At 36.9% G+C, this 21,173-nt stretch overlaps 1 protein-coding gene across 1 annotated transcript in view; it reads left to right on the plus strand.

The window, feature by feature from the left end:
- The window catches only part of LOC150110082 (uncharacterized), a 176,486-nt gene that overhangs the window by 149,250 nt on the left and 6,063 nt on the right, over positions 1–21,173 (plus strand). The window contains exon 9 of the mRNA XM_090408797.1: positions 12,976–13,224. Within this exon, the coding sequence (XP_090264923.1) occupies positions 12,976–13,224 (249 nt within the window). The remainder of the gene's footprint in view (positions 1–12,975; positions 13,225–21,173) is intronic.

Consider the following 21,173-nt stretch of genomic DNA (forward strand, 5'->3'; position numbering starts at 1 on the left):
CAAAGGAATGTATCCAGTGGAGTGCCACAGGGTTCTGTTTTTTTTGAGCCCTGCTGTTTAATTTATTTGTGAAAATTCATGTGGATTGACAGGAGGAATCCATTTGTTTGCTAATGATGCAAAGGTGGAAAGAGTTATGAGGAGTGATGCTGAAAATTCTCTGCAGTAGACCTTTAGCTTCAATGAATGAGTGTGATTACAGTTTTAATCTTAAAAGCGCAAGGTGTTACACTTGGAAAGGTGAAAGTACAGAGCTATATACTGTATTGATGAAATTTCAGGAATGGTTAAGATTCAAAATCTGGGGATGATGATGGTTGACAGTGGCCAGACCTGATGGTTTCGAGGCAAATTGTTTGCTGTTTAAGTCATTGGTAAGATAACACGTAGACTACCGCACTCAGATTTGGTTGTTTAGTTCCCATTGTGATGTGAAGACTTTGGAGTGATGCTGGATCTAGAGATGAGTAACTAAGGCAGTATTAGAATCCAGAATTAGTTGCAGAAAGTTTTTCCATTTGGTTAAAAATTAAATTAAACATGTCAATAAATTATCTTTTTGTTCAATCCTTTATGCATGTAAGCAAACATAGTTTGTTCATGAAACACAACTAGACTACTTGTATAAAGAGGCTGATGACTTCACATCAGTTGCCTTAGTATTCCACAATGCAAAGCACACTTCCTTTCATTCAGAGTGTGTGCTTTGAAGCTTTCACACAAAACTATGTCTACTTACTTGGATAAAGGATTAAGCAAGAATATAAGTTGGTGGCAAGTTTAATTTAGAATCCAGAATGATGGTTATCAGAAGAGGTTGAGGAAATGTAAATTGTAGAGTAAATACTGCATTTAGGAGATAAGTGGAAAAGAGGTGATATGATAGAGATGCTTAAGTTGGGTAGATTTTATCAGATTATTAATATACAGAATATTATACATATAGTGGAGGGTGAAAGGAGAGAGCAAGAGACTATCTGTGGAAGTTCTTTAATAATAATGATAATAAGGTAGGGATCCCAGACATCCTGTAAAATATGGGATCATCCCATTTTTGGCTAATGCGTCCCGTTGTCCCAAGAAAACTCTTCGTGACAGATTTTTGTCCTGTATTTTAGAGAGATCTGATTTGTTTGAAGTAATGATAGTGAAAACAGCTCTGGAGTCCAAAGAAGATAGTGAAGTGAAGGACATGCTGAAATCCAAACATTTAGATGAAGTCTGGATGGATCTCTTAAAAAATGCTGATGAGAAAAACAAATTGTCTATAAAAACTGTAAAATCAATGCTTATTATAAAATCATTCTTCAGTGAGGATTGTGTAGCTTTTCATGCCATGATTCTTAAAAACAAACAATTGTTTTCAGAAAAGTATTGCAAGAGTGAGCAAGACTGATTGATTAATAAGAATATTGTCAGGTGAGAACAGCATTACTGTATTAACAATCTATTTTGTATCTATAATAGTAAGTAAAACACCATTTGAAAGCAACGTAAAGTGACTTAATGAAAATATGCAGCCTAACAATTTGATTTACTATTCGTTTACTTATACTTAGTAAAGTGTGTGTGCATAGTAAACCTTACCACGCACACACTTGGAAAGTTAGAATCATTTTATAAGACTGGAATATGTGATGGATGCACATCCTAAACTTTCACCCTCAGTCATAAGTGTCCTGTATTTGTTTCCAATGTATCTGGGATCCCTATAATAAGGTGTGATGAAGAGCTTAGCAAGGAATACATTTTTGATATGGAAATGGTGGGTGGGTGGAATACATTGCTGGCATGTGTTGTGAATGTTAAGAGGTGAATCAGTTTAAGGTTCAATCATAGTGAACCTAAAGTACTAAATAATCTTAACTGCAAAATATTTTAGAAATATGATCTCCGCATCATGATCAAAGGACAAACTCCATCCTCTATCAAATCCTGGTAGTTATGAAGTGCCCTGTGACTGTAACTTAGCCTACTATGAACTGACAGGAGATCTATTAACATTTGAAGAACACAAGAAATTCATTTGCTGCCATAGTGATGGCAGCAAATCAGGGCTAACAGATCGTGCTTTGGACACCTTTTCACAAAGGATTTAATGAAGGAAAACAGTGCACTATATAGTTGTTATAAGCCAACTCTGTGAGGAATGGATATATGTGGAAGTACAAGGCTGGTGATTATGACAAGCTTAGGAGACAGCTTGGAGCTATAGCATGAAATGAGGAATTGAGCAATAAGGAAATAAACGCTGCTTCAGAACTGACAAAGAAATACATAATGGTATCAATGTATGAATATATTCTGATGGTCAAAACACTGAATAAAGTAGGTGTAAAATGGATGTACAAGGGGATTAAGCATGAAATTTAGAAGATACTGTGGAAGCAGCACAAGATGAATATTGGTAATAATCAGTTGTATTAAGAGTATAAAGAGCAGGTCAGGATAGTGACTCAGTTGGTAAGGAGAACAAAAGTGCAGTACGAAAAAAACTAGCAAATTAGCAAATCAGGCCAAGAAAAACCCTCATTAGTTTTTCAATAGATGGCAAGTAGAAGGAAGAACCATTATGGTAAGATTCTTCTAATGGATGAAAGTAGAGATTGGTGACTGCTGCAGTGGACATAGTCAAGATGTTCAGTGAGTAGTTCATCAGGGTGTTTTATCTTCAGTGTGACATAAGAAGCTTAAGTGTAGAGAATGAAATGAGAGAAGACTTAATGGTGAGTGAGCAAGAGGTATATGGAGTTAAGCAAGCTAGATATCAATAAGGCAATAGGACTTGATGACATATCACTATGTGTCTTAAGGGAATGTTCCAAGGAGTTAGCATCAGCCTTGGTCTACCAGTTTAACAAGATCTTGGTTTATCTGTTTAACAGCACAAGTCCAAAAGGAGTGGAAGGAAGCCGAAATTATCCTGCTTTACAAAAGGTAGTGATAAGGCTAAGGCAACAAATTATAAGCTGATCTATATATCTGGAGTTGTAGTTAAGGGATTGGAGAGGTTGGTTAGATATAGAATACAAAAGTGGGTTGATAACAGTGGTATTCTTTGTGCTTGTCAGTATAGGCTTTTAAAGGGAAATCATGTTTTATAAACTTGCTTATGTAGTATAACAAGATGACAAATGTAATTAACGACTATTGTAGCCTGTTTTTGTTTAGGAGTGTCCCTTATTTTAATACATTGGCTAACATAACTCAAAAAAGGGGTGTATATATATATATATATATATATATATACACACACACACATAAATATGATGTATATATATATATATATATATACATCATAAAGATATATAAATATATATATATGATGACTACTACTATTAACTCGGGGTTGGGATATGTTCATTTTTAATATTAACTGACTTAAAACCCGAGAATTATAACAAAATGAGATTTATTTGAAAACGCAACATGTTTCGTCGAGATTGACTTCATCAGGCGTTAAGAACATTGAAAGATATTAAAAGACACTGAAAATAACATTGAGACACTTTAAAGCTATACAATTCTAAAGTTATAATATTTGACTGTGAATTACAGTTATTATGAACTTGAGCTATAGTCCGTGTTAAAGTTCTATTGTTGTACACTTATGCGTGTGTGGAACCACGCGATCTCCAGTATCTGATAGTAGAGCTGAAAGAGTGCAAATTATACGTAGTAGCACTCTTTACCAACATTCCGACACAGGACGTTCTCCATATTTTAAAGAGCAAGATTTCAAATAAAATGTTCTCTCTGCTATCTCACTGTGTAAACTCTGGCTATTTTGAATTTGAAGGTAAACTATATAAACAGGTCAAAGGATTAGCTATGGGAAGCCCCCTCTCTCCTGTATTAGCCAACATTTTTTTCGAGGATTTTGAACAAAAGGCAATCTCCTCTTTTAGTTTAAAACCAAGAATTTGGCTTAGATATGTGGATGATATTTTCCTCATATGGGAGCATGGTATTGAGAATCTTCACAGGTTTTTCAACCACATAAACAACCTCCATCAGGATATAAAATTGACCATGGAGATTGAAGAAAATAGTTCCATTTGTTTCCTAGATGTTAAACTCACCGAGACGCCTGAATCAATAAAAGTCTCTATATTTAGAAACCCAACACACACGGACAGATATTTGCATGCATCCTCACATCACCATCCAGCGCAAAAGTTAGGTATTATATCAACTCTTGCGAATCCTGCAAGATCTGTACTGTCAGATGAAGAAGAACTAAAAAAAGAACTACAACATCTTAAATGGACCTTTAAAAACAATGGCTACTCTTTAAAAAGTATTAACAACCAATTATCCCACCGTCAACATAGCAACGTAGAGACACAGGACGACTCCAAAGGTCATATCGTCTTGCCATATATCAGCACACTATCCAAAAAGCTGAGTAGAATCCTAAAGAAGTTTAACATACAAACGTGCTTCTCGACTCTGCCAAAAATAAGATCATGTTTCAACAACTATACACAATCTCAAAACCTTCTACAATTCCCAGGTGTATACAAGGTCACATGTGAGTGCGGAAAGCCTTACTATGGGCAAACGGAGAAATCTATCCTACTGCGTCTCGAGGAGCAACAGAGAGATATTGCTTATAAGAGAACCAGAGCAACTGCTCTGTCGGGCCATGTGCTGTTTTCAATAAACACGAACAACGAAAGCCGCCAACATGAGATAAATTGGACATCAACTTCAAACCTACACATTTGCCATGATGAGGTGGAACGCCGCATTGTGGAGTCAAAAGAAATCACCTTAGACCCGCTTCATATGAACAATAATCTCAGCTATAATTTGCCTGACTCTTTTAGCTCTACTATCAGATACTGGAGATCGCGTGGTTCCACACACGCACAAGTGTACAACAATAGAACTTTAACATGGACTATAGCTCAAGTTCATAATAACTGTAATTCACAGTCGAATATTATAACTTTATAATTGTATAGCTTTAGAGTGTCTCAATGTTATTTTCAGTGTCTTTTAATATCTTTCAATGTTCTTAACACCTGACGAAGTCAATCTCGATGAAACATTTTGCGTTTTCAAATAAATCTCATTTTGTTATAATTCTCGGGTTTTAAGTCAGTTAATATTAAAAATGAATATATATATATATATTATTTTGTTGTGGGGGGGGGAGAGGGTGGGGGGAACGAAGGGGAAGGGTAACCTTATGTGGAAACTGGGACAAGGGTTAACGGGGTTTGGACCATTTCGGTCATCGTCTGACCATCGTCAGAACTTGGTGGGAATGACTGTAGGGCTGTCGAGGCTGCAAGTTGCATCTGCAAATTAGGGCATTTGCTGTCACTAAATGGCCGGAGGCGTGGCTTAATTTGTAAGTTTTGGAATGTCCAACATTCAGAAATTAGGTAGGTGCGGTGGACGTTGATAGAATTTTCATTTTCATCGCATTTTATGGCGATAGTTTCGGATATTGTAAGCATTGTTTCATTGTCTTGTTTGTCTATGATTATGACTTTGTCGATTTGGGGGATGCGTTTTAGTTCAAGGGCATGAGCTGCAATTTCTGTCTTCCCTGTATTCTGTGTTTTGTTTTTCTTTTTGATAAGAGGAGTAACATGGGAATTTCCCAGAAACTATACTTAAGATGACAAATGTATTGGACAAGGGAAATGCATAACACAGTGCAGTGGCCCACTCAGGATTTAATTCTTGGGGGGGGGGGGTTTAGTAGATGATTTGAGAATAGACCCTATGCATTGCATACAACCTATGACTGATCATTTTCAGTGATCGACAATACATGAAACCTCTTCTGTCCCGGCTCGAGCAAACAAAGTAGCGCTAGGTCTGCTTGAGCACTAACTCATTCACCTTGCCTTCACAGCGTCCATATTTCCTGACAGCTATAGTGTATTCCCACCTTATGTAACTGCTAATTCATAAGTAGTATAGAAATAGAAGACACGACACAACATAAATAATAATAATAATGATTAATTATTGATTAATTTTAATTAGGAAAAAATTTTTGGAAAATTTTGTAGTGTTTTTTTTTTCCATTTTCTTTTTTTGTTGCCCTCTTCCTCCCTCGGGTGCACTACTGACATAGTGGTATACCTAGATTTTGCAAAGGCTTTTGATAGATTGCTACACCACAAGTTGATCACTAAATTAAAGCAGATGAGATTGGATGATAGACTTGTGAGTTGGATAGATGAATGGCTATCAGATAGGTATCAGCAAGTTGTGTATGGAGGAGCACTATCTCGAAAGAGGAAAGTCACTATTGGTGTGCTGTAAGAGTTAGTTTTGGGACCTTTGTTATTTGATTTATATATTAATGATACTGGGTTAGGTTTAACTGGCAATATCCAGCTGTTTGCACATGATGAAAAACTGGGGAGAATGATGAGGAATCAAGCAGATGTTATGGCCTTACAGGAAGACTTGAATGGATTGTATGAGTGGGTAACAATTCAATGTTGGCAAGTGTAAGATTCTGAAATTTGGTAGGCAACAAAAGGATGTAAAAAGTATACACTTGGCAGGGAAATTTTGAAGGAGTTGAGGAGATAAGAGATCTTGGAGTGGTGGTGGTGGTGGACAAGGATCTGAAGTTCAGAAGTGAAGTCACATTGCATAAGTTGTGAAGACATCACATTAGATTATGGCAATGATGCAGAGGACCTTAGCTTCTAGAAATATAGAGGTTCTGGTTCCCATTGTATAAGGCCTTGTTCAGATTATTGTACACATATTGGTGCCCTATTGTTTTCATGGTGATGAGATATGTTGGAGAGAGTCCAGAGAAGATTAAGGTTGTAACTGGTCTTTGGGATATGAGGAGAGAGTGAGGGAATGCAGTTTGCAAAGCCCTGTGAATAGGAGGAACAGAGGAGAGACATTTAAATTAAACTTTTACATCTTCTTCTTCTTCCTTGTTGTCAACCTCCTGATCGCCCCATAGAATATCTTCAGCAATCTCTTCCTAGCTGAGAATTTGGTAGCCTGGGTTGCCCTGGTTGATGTCCAGCCATTGTTCAAAGTTATTCTCACTGACATTATCACCAGCTCACATCAAAGTTTCACAGAAATCAGAGGTTTCAAAACCTCTGAAATTGTATTCTGGTTCACTCCTGTTCAGTAACTTGGTCCAGCCATTAGCCAATGCTGTAGTCTTTATCTCCTTCCAAGTGGCAGCAAAATTAGACTTAATGTTGTATGCATGCAAATTTTGAAGTGTCCTGGCTCCTCTTGTATCTTCTTTGGGATTGTTTTCTTTCTCCAAGACAACCATAACCTCTTCAAGAAACTTCTTCTTATACAACCTCTTGAAGGTTGTATAAGAAAAAGTTGATTCACTGGTCTATAGGCAGTATTATAGAAGTAGTGTTTGGAGGAAGGAAGATACATTTTATTCTTCCATTCCTACTAACCAGCTTCTCAGCATTAGGATGGACTGATGCATTATCAAGAAGTAAAACAGCTTTTACATCTTCAAGAGAGATTTTCAGGACCTCTTCTTGGTAGTTTTGTGCTTCAGGTATGAAATGATTGAAAAACCAGTCTGAAAAAATGTCACTTGTAAACCAGGCATTCCTTGTGCTGGAATAGATGACAGGCAACTGGTTCATAACATTCTTCAAAGCATGAGGCTTTCGTGCTCTTCTGACTACCATTGGCTTGAGACGATGCATGCCATCAGCATTAGCGCAAAGTAGGGCTGAAATGCACTCCCTGTTTAATTTGCAGCCAGGCATGCTAATCTCATGTTTGTTTGCAAGGGTATTTTCGGGAACAGCATGATAGAACAGGCTGGTCTCATCTGCACCATAAACTTGAGACAAAATAAGACCCTCAGATTCAATGACTTCATTGATGTATTTTCTGAAGGGCTCAACTTGTTTAATATTGGTGCTCAGTGCTTCACCACATGTTTGCCTGTTCATAATGCCACGGTGTTTACAATAGTGCCAAAGCCACTCATCACTCACCTGGAACTGTATGCCCATGTGTTGTGCCAGTTTCTCAGCCTCCAACCTTAGTTCAACACCATGAACAACAATGCTACTAGACTGCTGTTGAACAAACCACTTATAAACTCCTTCTTCTAAATTCTTATGCTTAGCCAACTTCACGTGTTTCTTATTTGCCACAGTGAAACCACTTTTGCAGCTCTCAACGCTATATTTTAGCGAAAACTGAGTGAGTTTGTCTTTATTTTTGTGTATGTCCGAAACTGTTTGCTTTTTCACCCTGTAAAGTTCACAAATATGAGCAACAGATGCACTTTCCAACTTATGTACTTAATAACTCAAGTTCCTGTGCTATCGGCAAGTTTACTTGTTTTCTTTTAACACAAGACATATTAACTGATATTAATAATGATTAATAATGATTTAACTAAAAATTACTCTGCAGCAGCCTAAACACATGCTTTGTGCTAGCAATGCTACTGACACTATGCTACCCAGCCAAAGCACATGCACACACGCGAACTATTACAAGTATGCACAAAATATCACGAATATGTGTGCATGTACCCAAAGACGTAATGTATAAACACTGCTGATCGCTTCCAATTAACCATTGTATTATTTATTTATTTTATTAATTATTTCATTATCTGTATTTATTTATCAAATTCTGTCCGTTAAATCCGAAGTCCAGGGTCCATTAAATCGAGAGTTTACTGTACTTTCCAATATTAAACTGACATTCTCGCTCCTCATCCATTCAGACAGTCTATTTAGGTCCTCTTGCAAAGCTACAACATCTGCTCTACTTCTCATAACTCTCCCTAACTTTGCATCATCTGCAAACAACTGTATATTGCCATTTAAGTCTTTCCAATGTCGTTTACATAAAAATTAAACAACAATGTCCCCATGAGTATAATATGCCCGAGCGAATAAGAAGGACAACAAATCAGAATGGGATAGTTAGTATACAATATCAAGGTATGGATGGGGCTAACGGGGGTCTGCAATTCATTTATACTAATGCTAGGAATATTAGGAACAAGAAGGAAGAATTTTTGGCCTTGGTTGGCACTGCCAGACCACAGGTTATTGGCATTAGTGAAACATGGCTGCTGACTCAAGATGATATAGCTAGTGGGATTGAATGTGAGGGGTATAGTGTGTTCAGGAATGACAGGGAGAATAAAATGGGGGAGAGGAGTATTATTGATGATAGCTGATGAGCTGCAGCCAAGGAGAATAGAAGTTGAATTGCAGAATAGAGAAAAGAGCACATTTGAGGCCATTTGGTGTGAGATTGAGGCTAGCAGAACAAAATATACAATTGGGTGCTATAGACCAGGTGATGGAAAAGATGGTGAAGATAGTATACATAAGCAACTGGAAGAAATGAGTGGAAGGAGGATAATTATTATGGGAGATTTCAACTATGGTAGCATTGATTGGAAGGGGGAGAGGACACATGGGAAGAAGAAATTGGATTTTAATGAGTTATTAAGGGATAACTATTTGCGACAGCATGTAATGGAAAATACTAGGGGGTCAGAGAGTGCTTGACCAAGTAATTGCATCTGAGGATTTGGCTGTAACGAATATGACCACATTGCCACCAATTGGTGAGAGTGATCATAGGGTCTTGACTTGGGAGGTGGCTAAAGGTGTGGAATTTTCGATTAAGACAGGGTATATGTGGAATTACCATGCTGGCTAGCATAACCTCTGGAGTTTGATTGGTTTAGTACCATGCCATGTAAAACTGCAAGAAGGGCTGGATGTTGATAGTGCATGGAAGGCGGTTAAGAAGTGTTTGCAGGAGGCAATGACTGACTGTATACCTAGAGTCCGAATAATAAATCAAGTAGGGATTAAATGGATGAATAACACCATTAAGCTTGAGCTGCAAAAAAAAAGAAACAACTGTGGATGGAATTTAAGGAGAAAGGTGACCTGCAGGTACATGAACGGTATAAAGTGCAGGCCAGAAGGGTAACGAGTGTGGTAAGAAAAGCAAAGCAGATTATGAAAGAACATTAGCCATGCAGGCTAAAGAGAATCCCAAACAGTTTTTTCGATATGTTGCAAGTAAAAGAAAAAATGTATACGGCAGATTGATTTTAAAGAATGCCGATGGTAGGGAGGTAACCGAATCAGTTGATATAGTAGAATTACTGAGTGAGCACTTTGCAAGAGTATATAATCCAGGTGGTGACATTGCAGAAATGGAAGAACCAACAGCTTATATGGGAATTGTGGTGAATGAAGTGGTGGTGAATAGTCTATTACAAAACCTCAATGTCAATTCTTCTGCGGGATTGGAGAAGCATGTGTCGTATGAGAAGCAGCTAAATAATTGTCAGTGTCCATGACCATTTTGTTTAATTTAAGTCTCTGGTCAGGGTTAATCCCGAGGGGGTGGAAAGGGGGGAAAATAGTTCCACTGCATAAAGGAGGTTCCAAGACTGCTGTTGAAAATTACCGGCCGATCAGCATATCAGAAATTGTTGTCAAGGTCTTGGAGAAAATAGTCAAGAGGAAAATACAAGATTGGATAGATGAAAATGGGATACTGTATGGGGGACAGCATGGTTTTGTGAAGGGTAGATCATGCCTCAGTAACTTGCTCATGTTCTGTAACACAGTGATGGCTGAACTCAATAAGGGTAACGGATTTACAGTGATTCTACTGGACCTAGCTAAAGCCTTTGATAGGATACCACATGAAATTCTAATCAGTAAACTGCACCATATGAGAATGGATATAGGGTTGGTGAGATGGATAGGAGGGTGGTTGATGGGGAGATATCAGAGAGTGGTTTATTCAGAAGTAGAGTCCAAAAGACGGCCTGTGACTAGCAGTGTGCCTCAGGGTTCTTTTTTTTGGACCACTTCTTTTCAATTTGTTCATTAATGATATAGGAAAGGATCTGAGAGGGACTGTGCATCTGTTTGCAGATGATGCAAAGTTAGGTAGAGCAATAGTGAATGCTCAGGATGTCAAAATTTTGCAGGATGATTTGGATAGTTTGGAGGACTGGGCTAAGGAGAATGGATATCAATTTAATGTGGAAAAATGTAAGGTTTTGCATTTTGGGGTGAAAAGATTAGCAGCAGTATATCATGTTGGTGGAACTGTACTCCAGGAGATTGACGAGGCCAGGGATTTGGGAGTGTTGGTGGATAGGGAGTTGAAATTTAGGGAACACATCGAAAAAGTGGCAAAATCAGCTCATCAAATCACTTGGTTGCTGAAAAACACTTTAACAAGCAGAGACAAACAGGTTATTGTTCCTCTGTATCAAGCCTTGATAAGATCCCATCTACACTACTGTGCCCAGATATGGGCACCAGGGTTTCTTCTTCTTGATGGGGAGGGGGTGGAGAGGATCCAGAGACGAGTGACCAGGATGATAACAGGTCTGGAATGTACCTTATGAGGACAGGTTGAAGATTTGTGGGTTGCAGAAATTGGTTGATATGATTGAGACATTCAAATTATTGAAGGGTTTCTATAAGATTAATTCAGAAGATATTTTTGAGAATAGGACTGGTGGTGGGAGGACTAGGGGCCATTCATTGAAGCTGGGCAAGAGTGTGGTTAGCAAGCGTGTTAGAGCTAAGTTTTTTACTTGGAGAGTGGTGAATGAGTGAAATAAGTTGCCAGAGTCTGTTGTGGGTGTCATGACTGTAAATGAGTTCAAGGTATATTATGATAGATACTGTGTAATGTTGAGTAGTTGTTCTTGACATGATGTTGGGCCTCCCTCGATGAGTCTAAGGACTCCTTGAAGCCGCCCATAATAATAATAAAACAGATCCTTGGGCCATGCCACTAGTGACTTTAATCTTCTGGAATATCACTCCCCATACACAACCTGTTGATATCTATCAGACTGCCAATCTCCATTCCAACCCCGTCTGTTCCAATTTAACTACTAGTTTGTCATGTAATAATCTACAGAAAGCTTTTGCAAAATCTAAATATACTGCTGTATATGCATTCACTTTAGCAAAACCATGCTGCCATTAAAGAGAATTCTACTGCTGTCCACCCAGTTCTGAATCCTTGTCCTCACTAGCTTCTCCAACATCTTGACCACAACTCAAGACAAGGAGATTGACCTATAATTTGAAGCCTTAGTTTTATCACCTCCTTTATGAAGCAGAATAATTTTGCCATCTTTCCATTCCTTTGGGACCTGGGCTAATCTAAGGTTCATGTTAAAAATGTAAGTTAAAGCTATTGTTAACTCCCTGGAACATTCCCTCTAGATACAGTGATATACCATCACGTCCCATGGCCTTGTTGACATCAAGTTTACTCAATTCCTTATATACCTCCATGGCCTTTGGAGGAAGTGCCCATCTCCTAGTTAGGCTAAACTTCTCAGGAAACTATCAGTAATGTAAGAAATAAATATATTCCAGGTATGGTCAAAACCAATTGAATGATGTAATCTGAAGAGGAGAATATATATATATATATATATTTTTTTTTTTTTTAAATTGAGAGGGGTTCACTGTTTTCAGAATGATTTAGATTTTTGAATAACTGGATTCAATGCTTCAAATCTGTCAGGCTATGTCCTGTTAATTATCTCTCAGATAAAAGTAGCATATAGATAATAATCAATATAGAACCAAAGTTTACAGTAGGTTAGACTTTAGCCAGTGATTCTTGTAATAAGAGTAATGAGCGACTCACTAGGATACATGCTTAAGTCATTTAAGCATATATTCTCTGTTTTCTCATAACTCTTAATAAATATTTTTAGTTGTTTATTTTATTTTGCATTTAGTATTATATTTTATTTTGTTTTTTTAGTTTTCCAGTTTATGTTTTTAAGTATTTAGAAATGCATGTAAACGCAGTTAAAAACTGCATTAATACTTTTATTATAAATTAAAATCAGTTTATTATTGATTTTAATGCAATTTTTAGTAGTTTTGCTAGTTAAGTGCTTTATTGTTAAAATATTTACTTTGAATATATTATTCTTATTAGGTTACCTTGTGGACACAGAAAAAATGTATTATACTGAACATGGAGGTAGGAGTACATATTATGCCCGGGTGCTAAGAGTTGCATATGTGAAGCCGCTTGATATAACTGATACTAGTTCATCTTTTTCTGAACTGAATTTGACCTGTAAAACATTTGTTCCAGTACAGGTGACATCAGGGATGTTTATTCCAGAATTTGAAAGTCTGACAGACACAAAAAGGCGAATAGAAGCTTGGATTAAAATAACTGGTTAGTACTTTCTGAATGTGTTTTTATTTAAAGCATTTTTAAAAACAAATATTAGAAAGTGAATATACAGGAAAACCTCACTTAACGCGAATCGATATGTGCAATAATCAGTTAACACAATTGAGAGAAATGATACTATTTCCTGCTTTAAGCCAGTTAACATGATTTTTTACGTTATGCGAATTTTTACATTACATTAAATTTTTTTGTCGCCAATCTGCAGCAACTGGAAAAGCTAGAAGTGATTAAGAGACATGAAAGTGACACTAGTAATACAATGACTGTGCAAGACCTGGGATACTTTTAACTATATTAAATACGACTAAAGAATATAAAGAACAATGAAAGTTGCTACTTTTTCTTTAAGCATGCAGATCACCCGAAATATAAGCCATTAAATGATCGAGATGGACTGTCTTCTATCACTCTGGATTGAGAATTATAACCAAAAAAGAATACCTCTTAGTACAGGGAATATTCAGGTAAAAGCTCTCAATATTTTTACCTCATTGAAAGAGACCAAATTTCAAGAGGAATGTGAAAGCTTTACTGTGAGTTTAGGATCGTTTAACCATTTTTAAAATCGAGCTGGACCATAACATAAGAATAACTGGGGAATCTGCTAGTGATAAAAATTCTGCATGATAAAAAAGCTGGGAAGGATTATTAGTAATAATGCAGATGTGGCAGCCTGCAAGAGGATTTGAATAAGCTAGATGGATGGGCAAATGAATAGGGGTGTCGACTTAATGCAGCAAAATGTAGGTCTTGAGGTTTGGGAAACATCAATGACACTGCATACTCTATGGGAGGAGTTATACTGGACGAAGTAGGGGAGACGAGATCTGGGGTTGATGATTGATAGAAACCTGAAATTTAGGAGACATATTGCAAAGGTGGCGAAGGTGACACAGAGGATTGCTGCAATAATGAGAAGGACACAGATCTGCAGAGATAAAACAGTTATCATTCCGTTGTATAAGACCCTGATTAGACCACACTTGGACTATTGTTCTCAGATTTGGTCCCCAGAATTTGAAAGGGATAAATTAACTGTGGAAAGGGTACAAAGGCAGATAAAAAAGATGGTTTCAGGACTGTACAATGATTAATTATGAGGATTGGCTGAGGGAATGTGGACTGCAGAGTTTGGTGGATAGAAGGAGGGGTGATATGATTGAGACTTTTAAACTGTTGAGAGGTGGTCACAGGGTTGACACTGGGGAGTTCTTTCGCTTGGTTGAACAACAGGAAGGAGTGATGACAAGAGACTATCCCTGGAAGTTACGAAAGGAAACTGTGAGCAAGAGGGTGAGGAGTGGTTTCTTTGCATGGAGGGTGGTTGAACCATGGAATGCATTGCCTGATGGAGTGGTAAGAGTGAGAACGGTCAATGAGTTCAAGGAGTGGTATGATAGACTTTGTGTTTCTTGGGGGGGGGGTACCTCCCCTTGATGAGTCTTGATAGACTTTGTGTTTCTTAGGAAGGACCACACACGATGAGCCTTTTGATTCCATGGAGGCCTCAATAATAATAATAATAATGATAATGTTGGAGTCTTGACAAGTAACAGACTGATTTGGAGGAAAATTGTAGATAGGAAGTTAGTAATGATGTAAATTTTTTATGTAGTACTATCATATCCTGTACACCCCTTGAGGGTACATGTCAGGAATTTGATGATGATGATTTTTCCTCTAACATAGTTTATACTGTAATTTTATTCCCAAATCTACGCAAACTGATGGATGAGTTATAATTATTCCTATTGTTTATTGTATTCGCTTAGGATTTTAATAAGCTGAACAGATGAGTAAAGGAATTTGGGAAGTCATTTTAATGCAACTAAATTTAAAATCTTGAAATTTGGGATCCACTGATGGTAGACTGCATACTCTGCTGGTGGAAATATACTGCAAGAAGTGGATGAGATTTGATATCTAGGAGTAATAGTTAACAGTAGATTGAAGTTTAGAAGGTATAGTTATCAGTTGAATGAATCTCCTTTGATGGATCTGCTGTCTCTGTGGAGGTCATAATAATAATAATAATTTATTTTTCTCATGTTGTTTATACTGTGAAACACTGTTATGAATAACAACCAACACATAAGCCTATCTGTATTTATTCATGATCATTGTCTGCCATCTATTACATACTCTCTTAGTTAGTTAGTTCCTATGACGACTAAAGAAATACTTTCCTAACTCTCAGATGCTGCTTCTTACTCCAATCTATATTCCATAACTAAAATTGTCCATAAGGATTACTTGTTTATTAAATTAATGAGATTCTACACACATTTTCTTAACATTGCCCTCCACACTTTCAGGCCTAATGCAGCAACCAACTAGACTTGAAATAGCGTACCCTTACTACTATTGCATCATGCCATACTGCTACAAATCCACTATTACATTCCTTTTCTCTCTCTTGTAAATATCTCCACCTTGAACAGACACATTTCCTCTGTTATCATCAACAGTGCTCTTATTTCTTATTTCTTTTTCCATGGGAAATATTTTCTTCTATTATCTCTCTATTATATTACCTCTATTCCTTACCATTCTCATCCATTTATGCTCTACTAATAGTAGTGATTTTTGGAGAAAAATCAACTCAACCAGAGCAACAAGTTGTTTTCCTTATTTCTGATTTTTTAGTATTTGTAAACAAATATAGTAATTCATTTTTTAGTCTGTAATCATTTCTAGTTTTGTAGCCTATCATCCACTTTGTTGCCATTCATCTCACAAGGCCTAAATCCCTCTCCTTCATCACATCCTATTTTGTTTTCTCTAGACCCAACTAATCCCCATACATCCCAGGCCATCAATCTCCTCTTTACATTGATCTCTCTCTCTCTCTTGCACGCTCTCTCTCTCTCTCTCTCTCTATATATATATATATATATATATATATAGAGAGAGAGAGAGCTAAATCATAAAGCTAAATTAGACCTACTGGCTGAAAGAATCTCTGATACAAAACATACTCTCGATTTTCTGTTCACCAAAAAAAGAACTTTAGCTGAAATACTAGAAGAATCTTTAGATAATGAGAGTTGACATATCTTTAATATGAACTGTGAATCTCAACCAGCCCAAATACAATTTCCTGACAAGATTTACAAAGTAAATCTTATCAGGAAATTTGAAACATTAAAAAGAGTACAAAATAATAGAACCTTCTCAAAACCCCACATCAACTTTGACAAAGTCGTAATGAACAAATCTTCTCACACACTTTCAGACGAAGAAAAAAGTTCTGCTGAAGAAATGTTATCTGCAGATGGTTTTGCGTTATTGATAATAAAGATGGATTCAATATGCAGAAGTTTTGCATCTTGTGAAGGGAGGAATGAAGTAGCTTTTTCTATTTTGGTAAGGAGAGATTCTTTTGGGATAAATTTTGGAGAAGGAATAAAATTTAGACTTCTACTAAGGATAAATTTTATTCCTTCTCCAAAATATGCAAAACTTCTGCATATTGAATCCATCTTTATTATCAATAACGCAAAACCATCTGCAGATAACATTTCTTCAGCAGAACGCAAAGCAATTAAGAGTTTAAAAAATAACAGAGATATAATTATTCTTCCCACAGATAAAGGCAATGCAACAGTTATCCTGAACTCTGAAGATTACCAAAATAAGATGCTTGAATTACTACAAAGTGATACCTACTCAATACTTGAGAGAGATCCAACTCGAGAACTTCAAAATCGTACCAACAACTTATTAAAAACAACCACTGAACTGTCTTGAAACGTTCACCTGTCTCTATGCTCTCTCCATCCTCTTATTCCATGCATATATGGAGTTCCAAAAATCCATAAGGAAAACATCCCACTACGTCCCATTGTGGAAGGTATTGATTCTCCAAAATACAAACTTTCTAAACATCTTGCAAAATATCTCAAATGCTTTTCAGGCAAGTCTTCATCCTTTATCAATAACACAGCAGACTTTGTTTCGTACATTAAGGATGTGACAGTTAATGAAGATGAAATCATGGCTAGCTTCGACATAGTTTCCTTGTTCACTAATGTCCCAACAGACGAAGTCCTAACATTACTCAAAGACAAGTTATCCAAAAAAATGTTGGCTTTACTTACCCATTGCATCAAATCCGGTTACTTTAGATTCCAAGATACTATATACAAGCAAAATCATGGTCTGGCGATGGGTAATCCTTTATCCCCTGTTCTTGCAAATATTTACTTGGAGGATTTTGAAGCCAAGGCTATCTCTTCCCTTTGCAAACCTTAGGTGTTAAAACCTAAGGTTTGGAAACATTATGTGGATGACATTTTCCTCATTTGGAGCCATGGACATGATTCCCTCATGAATTTCCTTAAACATCTCAATAGTCAACATCCAAGTATAAAGTTCACAGCCGAGCTTGAAACTGATAGTTCCCTCCCTTTTCTAGATGTAAAACTGACCAGCTCTTCTGGTAAACTTAAAATTTCGATGTATAGAAAGCCTGCACATACTAACAGGTATCTTCATAGTCAGTCCCATCACTTCCCTCCCCAAAAACTTGGAATAATTTCTACCTTGGGACATGGAGCTCGCTCTCTTCTTGTTGACCCAGATGAACTTCATAAAGAAATCAACTATCTCAAAACTACTTTCTTACTTAATGGATATTCTAAAAGAATTATTGAAAAATTCCTTCATAATCCTCCCTGTCATCACACAGAAGAAATAAAGACATTTAAAGGCAATATATCTATTCCTTACATAAGTTCAGTTTCACAAAAATTAGCCAAGGTTCTAAGAAAATACAATATCAGAACTTTGTTCACTCCACTTCCAAAAATCCACCCAAAACCTTGTCATCATCATCTTAAATATCCTGGTGTGTACAAAATATGGTGTCATTGTGATATTCCTTATTTTGGCCAGACAGACAAATCTATTGATTTGCATATGGAGGAACACATGAGGGACATTGCTTACAAGAGACAGTGAGCCAGTGCCTTATCAAGCTATATCCTTTTCTCGGCTGATCCAAATGATGATAACCCAAGTCATACAGTCTGCTGGGACAGATCTACTAACATCTTTCGTTGCCATGATGAATTGGAGAGAAAAATCGTAGAATCTAGGGAAATCATCCTCAACCCTAAACATCTAAATAATAACTTGAGATGCAACCTCCCAGATAGCCATTCAGCAGTAATCAGGTACTGGCATTCACGTGATACTGCAAACACGCACTCTCCCAACAATGCAACAAACGAAAGAACAGCTTTAAATACAACTGCAACGTTTTTTTCATCCTAATTATGTATAGAGACTCTATGTTGTTCATAGTTTCATTAAGCTTCAGTGTTTAATGTTTTTTCTTTTCTTTTATAATGTCACCTGATGAAGGCTGTTATAAGCTGAAACTAGTCGTATTTTACTATTAAATCTTTTTTACTTAACTCTCGGTTTAAGTCATTCAACTCTATTTTTACAATATGTATTTCAACCGAGTCAATGAATCTCCATACATATGTGCGACTATGATTGACCTTATTTTGGCCAGACAGATAAATCTGTTTCACTTTATCTTGAGGAACATAGATGTGACATTTCCTACAGTAGAACATGAGCGAGCACCCTTTCCAGTCATGTTCTCTTCTCCACAAACTCTAACCTCGAAGAACTGCCACACCAAGTTGAATCAAAAGAAATAGTTCTGGACCCTTCACACTTGAACAACAATCTAAGCTACAATTTGCCTGATTCCCATAGCGCAGTAATCTAATACTGGTGCTCTAAAATAGCTGTCACACACATTCAACTCATACCAACGGTAGCATGTGGTCACCTATTCAAATATGACTGTTACTATTCTGTTTCTTTTTATTAAGCTGGAAAGTCCATGTTTTTTACTTGTTATTTTTATAAGTCTTATGTTATTTCTTACTCACCTGAAGAAGCCGGAACACCAATGAAACTAGTCGTGATTTATTAAAGGTTTTTGTTATATTTTCTCGGGCTCTAGTCAGTTAAATTTTAATTTTATAAATGTATACATCCCGAGTCAATCCTAATTACAACAATATATGTCTATATATACAGGGTGTTCGGGATAAATTTGACAGTTTCGTAAGGAAAAAGAAAATCTTCTTTGTATCTATTAAATTTAATGAATTGACAAAAAAACATTACAGGCAGAGTTAATTACAATACTATCAACAAGATTTACTCAAAATAACCACCATTAGCATCGATCACAGCTTCAATTCTGCTTTGGAACCTCGAACAAGCTGATGCTACAGTCTCCCTGGGAAGGGCCGCAAAAACTGTTTTAATTTTATCCATTAACTGGGCTTTTGTATTACTGGAAGTGCGATTGGTGTCTTTTTCAACTGCGCCCCATACAAAATAATCCATGGGGTTAAGGTCTGGGGAGTTTGGAGGCCAAACATTTGGACTGGTGAAGTCGTAGAAATTTTCAGACAACCATTTTTGACTTTTCCCAGAGGTGTGGCAAGGGGCCGAATCCTGCTGCCATACATACGGCCTACCATTGGCTACCCTTGTTATCCAGGGCTTGACTACAGTTAGCAACTCCACGAACAAAGCCCGAATTCCAATGCCAGGGTTCTTCAACACCTGTTCCTGCAGATTTTGCGAGGAATTCTGCTGTACGAACGCAATCAGATCGTCTGCTAGGGATCTTTCTTCTTGCTACATCCTCGTAGTCACCATTGCAAGTCTCTAGTTCATGCCTGATTGTTTTTACTGTATTCAGGGAGCATTGGGCAGCAGTCGTAATATCCTTATTTTGATGGCGGGCACGAATCATCATGATACAAGTTATTCTCTTCCATGATTCAGGTGGGTTCCAGCTATCCATCCTTTCTGACATCTTGTATATGAATGAAGAAGGGTCCAAACTTTTAAATGAAGAGAAGTGTGTGTTAATACATGTAACTTACGGGAAAATATAATTAATTATAAATATGTCAAATTTATCCCGAACACCCTGTATATGTCTATATATATATATATATATATATATGTGTGTGTGTGTTTATATATATATATATATATATATATATATATATATATATATATATGTATGTATGTATATATATATATATATGTTTATATATATACAGTGGTATCTCGCTAATCCGAACTAATAAAACCCGTGCTCGTTCGGATTAGTGAATTTTCTCCCAAGAGACAACAATAACTAGCATTTAAGACAAAAATAATCAGATTTCTAATTCTAATGGTACATCAATTTAATTCTGTAAATAAATGAAGTAACTGATAGAAATAAAAGCTACTATACTTTAATGTAAAAAATAAAAATTAATACAGCGCAAAAGTTTATTTTAGTAAAACATTTAGTTTGTATGTATCTGTATTGTTGAGGATTCTGATTTAATAAAACGCATAGTTCAGTCTTCTTCTTCTTCTGCAGCTTCTCCCACTTAAGTGGGGTCACTGTTTGTAATGAGTCTCCTCCACACCTTCCTGTCTTGGGCTGTCACCACATCCAAGTTCTTCATCTTCAAGTCCTCTTCTACCAGCTCCCTCCATCTCTTCTCTGGCCGTCCACGCTTCCGTCTTCCTTGCACATCCATCTGCATGACCCTTCTTCCCACATATTCTTCCTCCCTCCTCATCACATGACCAAACCATCTCAACCTTTCCTCCTGTATTTTCGCTCCTAAGTTCGTAACTTTCACTGTTCCCCTGACAGTCATTTCTCAGACAATCCTTTCTGGTCATACCACAATCCACCTAAGCATTCTCATCTCTGCTACTTCCATCCTGCTGATATTATTTTTCCTCAGGGCCACAGTTTCTATAGCATATGTCATAGCTGGCCTCACTACTGTCCTATAAATTTTGCCTTTCAGATTGATCAGCACCCTCTTATCGCATAGCACTCCAGCCATCTCCCTCCAGTTCCTCCAACCCGCTTGTAT

This window comes from Typopeltis vanoorti, chromosome 1 (assembly GCF_054136105.1).
Source record: "Typopeltis vanoorti isolate ZY-2024b chromosome 1, IOZ_Tvanoo_1.0, whole genome shotgun sequence".
Classification (NCBI taxonomy): domain Eukaryota; kingdom Metazoa; phylum Arthropoda; class Arachnida; order Uropygi; family Thelyphonidae; genus Typopeltis; species Typopeltis vanoorti.